Here is a 12,916-nt window from a genome sequence, read left to right as displayed (position 1 = left end):
GGCAGGGTGTTCACAGTCTACATTTACAAATGGAGATAATTCTATGATCTGTTCAGTCAGGTTTGACTTGATGAGCAGATCATTAAGATTAGAGATTATTACTTTGACATGGCGCGTATGTTCCACAAAGATATGTCCCTCTATGAACTACCTGACACATGAAAACAGATAGGTAAAGGCTACGTGTGCGGTGTTGTGTAGAGACATGAATCTCAGATCAACCCGAGCGAGTTGTGGGAAAAACGCGACAAACAAATGAGGTTGTTTTTTCTCCACCCCTCACATGTACATTTCCCTGAACATTTCCCTAAATTAGACTGTGCCCCAAGCAGGAGAATCCCTACATAGAGCTTCTACAACCTTTACACGATTTAACAATTAATGATCCATTTGTTAATAAGCAGCAACATTAATACTGTCTGTGGCTGAGTTTCTGAGGGTCATTTATACTTGAAATACCTTTTAATATGCCTATTTCCTACCTAGTTAATATATTGTTAAATCCTAAACCTGTCATTTCTGAGGAAAATGTATCAACTCCAACACTTTAGGGTGAGTTCCATGACTTTTTGCAGCTTCTAAATGAAGAGCTAGGTCTTCACTTTTACTAAAAGTATGGTTTCTATTTACTGAAAGTTTGCATGATTAAATGACTGTATAATGCATCTGTTGCCAACATTTATGCAAAACAGCCTCCAGACTTTTATGTTCTGGTTACAAAACAATGAGTCATCCTCGTAAACTCAATATACAGACTGTCCAAGCCTGGTTTAGGTTAACACATGGGGACATATTGGGACAGTTCTCTGTGCAGAGGAAGAGATACACCTTTAACCTCTGAAATTTCATGAACTACAACCACCATTGAGCTCACATGCTTCCCTCACGGCAGTATCTGTGGATTGCCAGGTCTGCATTGTGGCTCTGTGGGATGGGGGCAGAGCAGATGCTGTGACAGGAAGTTACTAACATGGTCCAGATGTGGGGACAGAAGACCACCTCCGACACAGCTGCGAAACGTGGACTACAGGCAGCAACTGCACACATATACAGATACAGGATCCTCTTTGAAGAAAGCTCACTCCAAATACATCTGTTCATGTGATCTCTGCAGAAGCATAAAACACATATGGACTGATTGAGATTATAATCCATCATCATTTACACTGGGGCTGTTCTCACTCACTACAGAGATAAAATACTAAAAAGTTTTGCTCAAAAACTAAATTTAAAGGGATATACAATATATTCTACATGACAGATATTCAAATAATACTTTAAGTAATTCACAAACACAATAGTTTAACATTTAAGTGCCCTCTACTGTTGAAAATGATGCAGTGCAACAAAATGACAACAAAAGCTGCCAGTGAGCCAATACTTTGACATCAGTGTTTTTTTATTAATAAGTAGGTATGAATTTTACTCTGAAATCCAAAAGGTAATGTTACTAAAATAATGAGACAGTTAACCTGCAGCTTAAAGTAATATATGAAATCCTGTGACGCAAATCTTTCACAGACAGCAAATCCTGTATGATGTACATGCTGAGGATGCAAAGAGAAAATGAACAATGAACAAAAAAGTCAGAACTTATATACCATAAGTACAAAAAGGCACCAATCAAGCTTACCAAAGGGATGACAACATGAAATTGCTTAATAGGATTCAAGGGGCCGGTCTAAGGACCTGTTTTTTGGGGTTGGTACTCCATTAATAGTTTCTCCTCTCTGGACTACAGACCTCCAGAGGGCTGCATCCACCTCTGAGCAAAGTACGGGCCTTTTATGACTCCCCTGTCTGCAGTTTTTACAGTCCATTACAGAAAGTCACTAATCCTCATCATCCTCCTCATCAATTAAGACCAGCCTCCGTCTACGCTTCACAGGCGCAGAGATATCCTCCCTGTCTGAATCTGCGTCACCGTTCGTTTCCACATCCATCGCCATGGTGGAGTCCTCCCCTGTAAAGACAGTAATGCGTGAGCCAAAATGCTGCAGCTCAGTCATGATTAAACACCAATATGGGAGGATCATTACTGGCCCCGGACTGCCGTAGCACAGATGTTAAGCTTAGCATGAAACAAGGAGTGACGACATACTATTAAAGTATTGTGAGTGCCCACTTAGTGACCTCTAAACGAACACATTAAAACACTAATTTGATATCCAACAGTAAAATACCATTCTCCTCCTCCTCATCATCATCATCATCATCGTCGTCCAACACCCTGCTTCTCTTAGTTGAAGTCTTTTCCCGGGAACTGATGTGAATAGGAATAGATTAAGTATTAAGAAGTGTTTATAATTAGAAAGAGACATTTCTCAGCTGTGGGGCTTAACTGATTAACAGAAAACACAGAGTGATGCCTCACCTCTCAAGTGTATTGTCTGTATCCTCAGTAGGACTGAAATCTGACACAGGAGCTAAAAACAACAGAAAAGTTGAATAAATTAACAAAGTCATCTCAATCCTTGACTCATCTCATGCAATGGCTTCACATCTCGCTTATAAAGGCAGTGGGAAGTATCTTTGAAACTTCTATACCAAAGGGATTTCATATTAAGTGTAATTCTCACTGTACTTTTTTTAACCTTGATGTTTTATGTTTCGTATGTCTCACATTTTGAGATGCAAAACAAGGGTGAAAAGTTGTATACGGTCACAATTACATGGCTGCTTCTCCAGTTCCAGGCTACAACAACACTTGACTGTAAAAACTTTGCAGTAGTTTCCCATTATATTCTTGGGAAATTGAAGCACAGACAGTGATTTTTTTACATTTAAAATTATGTAACACCACATTTTTGGTTGCTAGTTTAGCCAGAGCAGGCTCTTCTACAGTCCCTGACAAAAGTCTTGTCACTTATCCATTTTGTAGAAACAACAGCTTATAACCTGACTTTTAATTAATCCATTGGTTTTAGAAATGGCTCATATGAAAGCTAAAACCCTCCCAAATTATGTTTAATGCACTAAAATAAATTTGCTTCACTGAAGAAAGATTGATCATTTAATGAACACAGAAAGGTCAGATTTTGGCAAGACAAAAGTTTTGTCGCCTACAGAGAGTAATGTGAAAATTGAACAAATAATTTACTTCAAATACAAAAATATGTTGCATAACATCAGTGAATTAAGTAGTGGTGCTGTGAGATCCATATTTAATATCTTGTATGACTTCCATGAGCTTGAACTGCATCCATGCGGTTCGACAATGATTCATACAATTTATTGATGAAGTCATCAGGAATAGCAAAGAAAGCAGTCTTACATGCCTCCCAGAGTTCATCAAGATTCTTTGGTTTCGTCTTCCATGCTTCCTATTTCATTCTACCCCAGACATGCTCAATGATATTCATGTCTGGTGACTGGGCTGGCCAGTCCTGGAGCACCTTGATCTTCTTCGCCTTGAGGAACTTTGATGTAGAGATGGAAGTATGCGATGGAGCACCATCCTGCTGCAAAATTTGACCCCTTTTATGGTTGGGAATGTAAGAGGTAGCTAATACTTCTTGATATTTTAGGCTATTGATATTGCCTTCCACCCTGCAAATCTCTCGCACACCCCCATACTGTTTTCTGGGTGAATCTCGGATCCATGCGGGCTCCAGTAGGTCTCCTGCAATATTTGCGGTGGCTGTGATGTAATTCAACCGAAGATTCATCTGAGAAATCCACCTTCTGCCACTTTCCCAGCGTCCATCCTTTTAGCAGGCTGTGGGCCTTGGCAAATGCCACACGTTTTTTTAATTGCCTTTTGTTTAGTGCTGGTTTCTGGGCACTGATTCGACCATGGAGGCCATTTCGAGACAGAATTCTACAAACTGTCCTGGTTGACACGGGGACTTGAGGTGACCAGGCCTGGTGGAGCTCTGCTGCAGTGGAAAAGGGGCTGGCCTTGGATTTTCGAGCCAATAAACGGTCCTCCCGAGCAGTTGTCTTGCGGGGTCTGCCGGACCTGGGCTTGTCAAAAACATCTCCAGTCTCTTCAAATCTTTTTCTTATTCTTTGTACTTGACGCTGAGACACATTGAAGGTGTCAGCCACCTCAGCAGTGGATCTGGTCTTCAGCCTCTTGATAATCAACGCTTTGGTCTCAGGGTGAATCTTAGGCATGTTGTCAGAGGTCAAGTTGCAGTTGATGTGAAGGTCTGGTGTGCTGGGGTTCTTTTTATACACACCCACTAATTGATTGATCAACTATTGATCACAGGTGAGGCTGTAATCTAGGATTGGGTGCATCATATGACAAGGCGCCAAGACTTTTGTCTTTGCAAAAACTGACTCAGTGGGCCTTACCAAGCTGTGAACGTTAGAATGCTTTTCAGCAGTTTCGTTTGGCACCAAAACATTATTTCAAAAGCTGTTGGGATTGAAATTAGCCATTTCTTGTAAAAAAAAAATTGATTACAAATATATTTGAGGGGCACTTATGGTCAACTTGTACCCAAGCGACAAGACTATTGTCAGGGACTGTAGTAGGCATGTAATTTAACACTCACCTACATGACAGAGCTGTAATTTACTGTCATTTGAGACAAATTGCAGAATCTGAAGCTCCCATGCATACCTGTATGCTCTGAGGTGTGGTGTTTCCTCTTGCGTGTGAGCAGCAGAGCTCTCAGAGCCTGAGCACGCTGTTCACCCGAGACCTCCTCCTCTTCCTCCTCCTGGGATTCTCCGGCTGGACTACTGGAGCCGTCTTGCTCCCCGCCTCCTTTAGGTTCCTCCTCTCTTGGACTAAGAGCTGCAGCTGCACTCTGGAGCTGGGCTACACTGAGGTTTTCTGGAATCCTCCAAAAAGTCTCCTGGTTACAGAAAAGTAAAAAATAACAAAAATTAATGTAAATTGATGTATCAGCTGTATAGTATTTTGCCATCAGGTGTATTTTTTTAATACATTTTTTTCCAGATGTTTTTGCAATCAAACAGAGATACTCCAACACAGTCTTAAATGAAAGAACAAGGAGTATCATTAGAAGGAGCTGAAATGGTGAAATATCACACAGGACAACCACACCTGTTCATTTGCAGGTGGCCGAATTCCCAGTTTGCGCAACAGCCTCTGAAAGCTCTTGTTGTCCATGGCGTCTTCATTCGCCTCCGACAGAGGAACAAGTGGCACAGCCAGGGACAAACCTTCAGAACAATTACATCAACAGACCAAACAGCACTAATTAGATGTACGTTTTTCACACATACTGTAACTTCACTGGAAGTCAAACCCACTTGAAATAGAATAAAGAAATAACATGAAAAATGTTTGGATACTTTTTTCTTACCATCTGCTTTTCGGTCCTCAGCTGTTTTGTACAGACTATTTTGTAACCATAACAAAGGTCCAGACATGCCTGTTATAAAAAAAAGATAACAACAACATGAAACTGATCCTAAGAGTGCATAATGGAGAAAAAGAAAGATATACTTTTGAAACCAGGACTTAACACACATACCACACACACCCGCTTAGCTCTATGATTTTATCTATCAAGAAGAGAGTCCGATATTACTTGGAAAAAAAAATACATTTAATCCACATATAATATGAACTATCATTGTGATAAATATTTCTGGGCCTTTCTCTCACCGTCCTGCTGTAAAGCATACACCATGGGGCCGACATCAGGTCTCCTCTCCACTGTAGTGGGCAGGCTCTTGATCCTCCTTTTTCCATTTTGTGTTTCCCTTTCTTGCTCTTCATCTTCCTCTTCGTCACTCTCTTCAGATTCATCCTCTTCCATATCTTCATCATCTTTGTCACCAGGATCATCTGGTAAGCCTTGTGTTAGTCCTACAAGGAATTCTTCTTCAGTCTAAAAGAGAAAGAGTGACCTTTATTGAAACACCATTTCTTAAACTATTTCTATTTTTTTTCTCTCTCTCTCTCTCTCTCTCTCTCTCTCTCTCTCTCTCTCTCTATATATATATGTTTATTCATTTGTATTAAATGCATAATTGCCTTAATTTCCCATTTCTTAATGTGGTCCAGAGTGTTATTGTAAAAGATAACGATAACTGCTTTATGGATCAGTAATAAGAAGTAAACTTTACCATTCTTTTTCCAGAGCTCTTCTCATGAGCGATGCGACTCCTCTTCTTATAAAGTTCTCGTCTCTCAGAAACCAAGCCCATACTGAGCAGCTTGTCCACCACACGTGCACGGGACCGCTTAGCGGTGAGCTTCTTCAGGAGATTACCCAGCACGTCTGCGAAAATACAGTTCTATCACTAAAGAGGTTCACCACACAAAGCATGTATTAGCATTCCTGAGACTGTTGTTGTACAAGGACTGGAGCTGAGGAAAGAGGTTCACTGAAAGGCTACTTAATTTTTCTCTCACGTACTACAAAATGATAATATGGTGTCCAGTACCATCAGAGTCTTTGTACTCCTCGTAGAGCATCTGCAGCTCCTCCTCCTGCTCCTCAGTCCAAAGAACAATCTGGGTACCTTTCCTTTTGGAAGAAAAAACTAAATTGCAATGTAACCAATTCTGCAATATATGCTTCACTACATTACCATCAGAATATTACTGATTCTGTCTGGAGAACGTACTTCTGTTTCTTCAGTGCTTTAGCATTTTCCACCAAACCCATATGCACCAGCTGCATCACTACGTGGCGCCGAGTGCGGGTGCTGTTGCTGAGTAATGGCAGCAGAGTCTCCACTATATCTGGCACTGAACACAAGAATAGACAGTCAATGGTAAAAATCTACACCTAAGTATGTGTGCAAATGTGTCTTGTAACTTATAATTCAACAAACTAAAGAAAGCAGACCTTCAGAATGACGGTGCTCCTCATAAAGGTTGCGCAACTCCTCTTCCTCCTCTTCAGTCCACGTTGGTTTCGTTCCCTCTCTGACATGTTTAGAACAAGAAGCAATATTTCAAATAGCAGAACCCAAATCTTTGCTATTTCATAGTGAATGTAAATTACACGTTTTAATAAATGTCTTGTACACATGTGCATCTTTTACCTGTAACTGGGCAACAATAGTCAGCTTAACAAGACACACAATGGCAGACACGCAAAAACAAGCACCAACCCGTCTTTGCTGTAGCCTTCAGTCATCTCACGAACAGCTCCCACATTTTTCCAGAACAGCAGTTCAACATATGACTTGTTGTTTTGTGCTGCCAGAGAAAAGAAGCGGTTCAGCACAAACTTGGCAAAGGTCACCAGTTCCTGTGAAGGAGAGAACAAAAGTAAGCTCCTGTGTGTCGTATACACACTTGCCCTTATATCGCAAACAGCCAACATGTCCTTACTGTACCTTATAAGCAGCAGCAGCGGGGTCACTCAGGATCTTGTTGAAAAGATTGAAGACTGACAGCTGGAAAATCTGGGCGTCCATTTTGAGGTCGACAGCCAGGCGGTGCAGCATTCGAGCGACGCAGTGGTTCGTGTGAGGTGTGTTTTTTGAGTATGATTTTAGTAAGAGGAGGTATGGACGCACAATACTGGGGTTGGAAAACCTGTGAGGTGTAAGAGAAGGGCAACATGCCCCATTAGGAGGGCCACAAGAGCATTATTTTGCATGCATTAACATCAGGTTACTGTAATATAACCGGTTTCCCCACCTCTTGATAAAGTCTAGGAAGTCAAACTCTTTTTCGGAAACCTGGACAGACTCAAACTCTTCCTCTTCTAACTCTGCTGCATCGTCCTCCTCCTCTGCTGCAGGCTCAGGAGGAGATGACCCTGAAATCAGAAAGAACGGTATGAATGCTGCATAGATGCTGTGATACAAAGGATCTCGTAAATACAAAAAAAGAATATAAAAAAGATATACTTGGCAGGTTGGCATGCAGGATCTGCTTAAGGAGTTCCAGTTCCTCCTCAGGTTCCACATCAGCAGAACCAAACACATCTCCCTCTGGCCACACCTCTCTGAGAATGACAAGAAGACGGTGAATACTTAAATTACTTAACATGTGTGATGAGTCTGAGGGGTCGAAGGCATGTTGAGTCTCCCTGACCTGGCAGCACGCAGCAGCCCCAGCGCGTCTGGTGCCAGTCGAACCAGCAGAGCGTCCTGGACCCGCACCATGGCCTCAGTCCTCTGCTCCTCAAGCAGAGTTTCAGATGTGGCATCAAATGGCACAATGTTTTCCGTTAACGATTCGGACAACTGCACACAGAAGACAGAAAGGTTGCATTCAATGTTGGAAAAGACTTTGAGCCTTTCAATTCACTGATGTCACACTAATGTGTTTTTGGGGAGCTCTCTGCTGCCCCTAGAGGTTGATTCTCACACTGACCTGAAACCCTGAAGCCTTCAGCTCTTCCTCCACAACCTTCCAGATCTCTGCCAGGGCCTCTGGACTAGTATCTGCAGCCGAGGGCTTTTTTTTACCGTGAGACCTTTTCCGCCTCACCTTCTTTTTCTGTAAAGTTAGCGGACCTAGATATGAATAGCAGATACTAAGAGCAAGAATTTACACACGTTACAAATTAAGCACAAGAACTTACCTGAACCATCAAGCTTCTGCGACCTTTGCAGAAGCGCTCTAACATGCGCAAAAAGAGATGAGTTGACTCCACCAAGTCTTTGAGGTAGGAGTGAGGCTGTCTGGTTTCATCATACTTCCTCAGCAGGGTCAGGAAAATCTCCCTGTATTCCATCAGGTAAAATATGTTGCCTAGAAAGTGAAGGTAAACAGATGAGGCAGCAAGGACTACAATTACATGAAAACCCTTTGTTTCACATTTGAGCCGTAGAACAAGATTTAAAACAAAGTACCATGTCCATATACGTGAAGCATTATGCAGTGATAAGACCATGTGCAAACTCCATTGATTCATACACTGCCTGGCCAAAAAAAAAGTCGCCACCTGGATCATCATGCCTAGTGCCTACTGTACAAGCCTGTGGGGGCAGTGCTAGGTTCTGGGGTTGCTGCAGTTGGTCAGGTTTAGGTTCAGCAACAGTATGTGCTCAAAGAATGAGGTCAGCTGACTACCTGAATATACTGAATGACCAGGTTATTCCATCAATGGATTTTTTTCTTCCCTGATGGCACGGACATATTCCAAGATGACAATGCCAGGATTCATCGGGCTCAAATTGTGAAAGAGTGGTTCAGGGAGCGTGAGACATCATTTTCACACATGGATTGGCCACCACAGAGTCCAGACCTTAACCCCATTGAGAATCTTTGGGATGTGCTGGAGAAGGCTTTGCGCAGCGGTCAGACTCTACCATCATCAATACAAGATTTTGGTGAGAAATGAATGCAACACTGGATGGAAATAAATCTTGTGACATTGCAGAAGCTTATCGAAACAATGCCACAGCGAATGCGTGCCGTAATCAAAGCTAAAGGCGGTCCAACAAAATATTAGAGTGTGTGACCTTTTTTTTTTTGGTGGCGACTTTTTTTTTGGCCAGGCAGTGTATCTCATAACTGAAAAGAGTACTCATTGTTAATAAGTTCTGTTAGCATCTTACTTTTAATAACACTAGAACTCTGACGGATGCTTTCATCCTGTGAGCGGTCCATCTCGTTCACAGTCAGCAGCAGCTCCTGATATGCCTTCAGAGCCAGGTGCATCCTGCGAAGAACAAGTGACGTCAATCTGGGAACAACGCACAGGTTGGACATTTTCCTATTAGCATGCTTCCTAATGATCTTACCTGCGCGACCAGGACGTGGCCTCTTTGCGGTCTGTTAGCAACATCTCATAGTAGTTGGTGATGTTACGCTCGATGTAATGGAAAGCTCGGATGGACATGGTCTCAGAAACTAAGTCTGCACGGAAACCGTTGCCCCGGTTGAAAGCCATGAAAAAGCTGAGTGCCCAAAGGTAGTACGTCTCATCGTGTTGCTGAGTTTGCTCTCGAATGAGACTCTCCTATAGAGGAGACAAGGAAATATAAAGTGTTGAGAGTATTGTGCTTAAAACGTACTTGTGAAACTTGTACACAGCAACTTAAGAAACCACTAAGAATTTACTTATGAGTCACTTATTGAACGTATCAGAGACAATATAGTTTTATAAAAAGGTATTTAACACTTCCAGGCCCTTTTACCATTTGTATAATTGTTATATGGTGCTACAAATCAGTCATTAATGTTCAAGCAGCTGACCTTGACGAGGTACATGAGGCGATTGTAGCAGTTCTCCAAGAAGTCCACACAAAACTCTCGCAGGAAGAGTCGAACATTTAATGCAGAGCGGCGTTTGTCCTTACATTCCCGGGCCTGACGATTCCTCTTGGGAACACGTCTCACTGCTTTGCCCGTGTCGTGAGTATAGCTTTTGAACTAAAAAAAAAAGAAGAAGAAGAAGAAAATAAAAACAAAACTGAGATTCATATTGAAATTATTTTTGCATGGCTAACTGCACCAAGATTGCCTGTAACAGAGATAAGCTACAGGAGCTCAATACTCACATTATGAACATTTCTGTGATAAATCACATCTCTGTCCCCAATCGACTTGAGGCCTTCAACAACATAGGACCCTCCAAAGCGAGAGTGTCTGAAAGAATAACATTGACACACACACACACACACACACACACACACACACACACACACACACACACACACACACACACACACACACACACACACACACACACTTTTTAAGCTTCAGTACTTCAAACAAGCATTATAAACAGGGGTTCTATATGAGATTTTCAGACCAAGATAGAAAATAAAGAACGCGGTGACTTTATGCGGGCTCGACTGTACCTGGATCCTCTCTGTAATGTGCGGGAGCGTTTTGCTGCATGCTCCTTCTGCCTCAGCGCCTCCAGCTCCTGAGAGTCTCTGTGCTTCTCTTCAGCTGAACGAGCCTGGCCGGCGCTCACCAAAGCTTCCGGCGTCTGTGAGGAAAGAAGAAGAGCTCAAACACAGAACAGTGGGAAACCTATACGTGCGCCTCTAAAGGGCTTTCGTCTCTCTAACCTGGTCTCTGAACATGAGGGAGATTACTTCCAACACATGCATACTCCATTGCTGCTCGCTCTGGGCCGACGCAAGGAACTTGATCAGGTCATCGAAACCGCTCATGTGAATGGCCCACAGCAGCCTATCATGGATGCTGGCATCATCATCCACTTTCTAAAGAAAAGACAGACATTAGGGAAGAAGGTGAGATGAAGGGTGGAGTCTAATATACTGTATTTATCAGTATATATCAGTATGTGTATGTCAGACCTTCTCTTCACAGGGGTCTGCAGGTACATGCAGCACATTTCTGACCAGCAGCAGGATCCTCTCTATGAGCAGATTATCCTCCTCCTGTCTCTGCTCCCAGTCCTGAAAGAGAAGAAAGTGAGTTAGGATGAACAGGAAGAAACATTTTACTGACATTTTTGTTGATTGTTTTTTTTTAAAAAATTTTTTACAATTGAAACACTCACCAGTTGTAGAAGCGTGTATAATGTCTCACTTAAAATGCCAAACACCGCTTCACTGGCAAATGCCTGAAAATAAAATGGACACAAAAAGTACTTATTATCAAATTCAGTAAATTATAAACTGTAATGGCATAACTTCTGATTATTATACTATGTTTAATGTACCTCTTTACACGCTTGTAAATGAGATGTCACTTGTAAAAAGTGATGTCTAAACACTGGGTCGTCAGGGACTTTACCAAAGCAAAGCATGGCAGGCTGAGTAAGGTTGACCATGAGCCTGAGGAAAAACAGAGTAGAGTCATATGAGAAACAGTCAGCCAATATAATGACAATATTATATTTAATAAAACAATACTTGGTACCAGTATAGCAATAATGTATCACAATATTGGCATTAGTGCATCAATATTTCATTTTATACCACCATATTATGATATATTAACAAATTGGTTATATGTCCCCCTCATTCACAAATATTCATCGGCATACAATTTCAAGTTGATGAGAAAAGTTCCATGTTAGTGTTTATACCTGATGCAGGCATCAAATAAGGCCTTGTCCTGTCTATGCTGGATGATAATCGGTAGAAGGTCATTCTGTACAATCTGGCCTGCACCCAGCTGCTGGCGGACATCCCGGGTGTCATCTTCATGGCGTAAATACCTGATCAAGTCTTTTACACTTTCTGCAACACAGAAAAAGAATAGTTAGGAGGAGGACACAAACATATTATCAACATGCCCTCTAATGATGCAGAACGTGCATGTAAAAACAATACTCACCTAAGCAATCAGCTTCCTTGTGGTAAGTGTCTCCCTCCAGATAGCCGAGAGCACTGCACGTTGCCAAAAGCTCGCAGTTCATGCTGAATGAGTCCACTCACCATCAGACAGCCTAAAGGTGAAGGTTCAGTGGATTCAGCCACACAGTACAGTAGGATATAGAGAGACTAACACATAATATACATAACAATACACTTCATTTACACCTTACGTTTTATACAGCACAAGACATTAAAAACTAAGAAGCAGTTAAAACAGCTTGACCTGGCTGATCTGTCACTTAGAGAGGGGGTATCCATCTTTTCCATGGTTCGCTTACTAACTGATTGACTTGAACCTGATTGATCTGAGTACTTTTAAGTGGGTAACGTTACTAAATTTAGGTAACTTGTAGTTAATTCTTCAGGGTATTAAAATGTTCACTGTGACACTATACGTTACACTAGTCCAAGGGTTTATATTAGCCACGGGATCTCGGTAGCTTCATCTACAAAAGGATGGCTCGTCTCCACATAATGCTAATATTATGTAGCCAGAGACAGTTAACGTTAGCTTCAGTTTACAGCAGTATGACCGCACAATGACTTCTGGAATCTTGGTTCAGATAAAGACAAACAACAGTGATTGGTTTACCAGATGATTGTAAACTCGAAGGGTTCCGTGTTCAGCTGCCGTTGGTGTATAAAGTTAAGAGCTTTTCCGTTAGTTGTGACAGTGGTTTCTGTCTGAAGGAATCGGACAAGTCTCGCGCCAAGA

The 12,916-nt window shown here is 41.9% G+C and overlaps 1 protein-coding gene across 1 annotated transcript; it reads right to left on the bottom strand.

The window, feature by feature from the left end:
• Positions 1–1,399: 1,399 nt before the first annotated feature.
• On the bottom strand, positions 1,400–12,889 carry timeless (timeless circadian clock). The gene is made up of 30 exons (XM_068720522.1): positions 12,794–12,889; positions 12,161–12,272; positions 11,910–12,063; positions 11,541–11,655; positions 11,379–11,441; positions 11,173–11,274; positions 10,921–11,076; positions 10,705–10,838; positions 10,402–10,489; positions 10,097–10,273; positions 9,643–9,860; positions 9,457–9,560; positions 8,478–8,647; positions 8,267–8,392; positions 7,985–8,136; positions 7,798–7,895; positions 7,586–7,706; positions 7,279–7,480; positions 7,051–7,190; positions 6,783–6,862; positions 6,559–6,682; positions 6,376–6,458; positions 6,055–6,209; positions 5,591–5,816; positions 5,286–5,354; positions 5,024–5,142; positions 4,574–4,811; positions 2,375–2,426; positions 2,184–2,263; positions 1,400–1,963 (listed from the first exon to the last, which is right to left on the bottom strand). Exons 2-30 carry the CDS (start codon positions 12,240–12,242, stop codon positions 1,833–1,835), a joined length of 3,759 nt encoding a protein of 1,252 aa, XP_068576623.1. The 5' UTR covers positions 12,243–12,272; positions 12,794–12,889; the 3' UTR covers positions 1,400–1,832.
• Between the last annotated feature and the right edge of the window lie 27 nt (positions 12,890–12,916).

Source organism: Cebidichthys violaceus, unplaced genomic scaffold (assembly GCF_023349555.1).
Source record: "Cebidichthys violaceus isolate CVI_PGR_0920_01 unplaced genomic scaffold, fCebVio1.0.p SCAF_25, whole genome shotgun sequence".
Classification (NCBI taxonomy): Eukaryota; Metazoa; Chordata; class Actinopteri; order Perciformes; family Stichaeidae; genus Cebidichthys; species Cebidichthys violaceus.
This window is presented reverse-complemented; position numbering and strand designations above follow the sequence as displayed.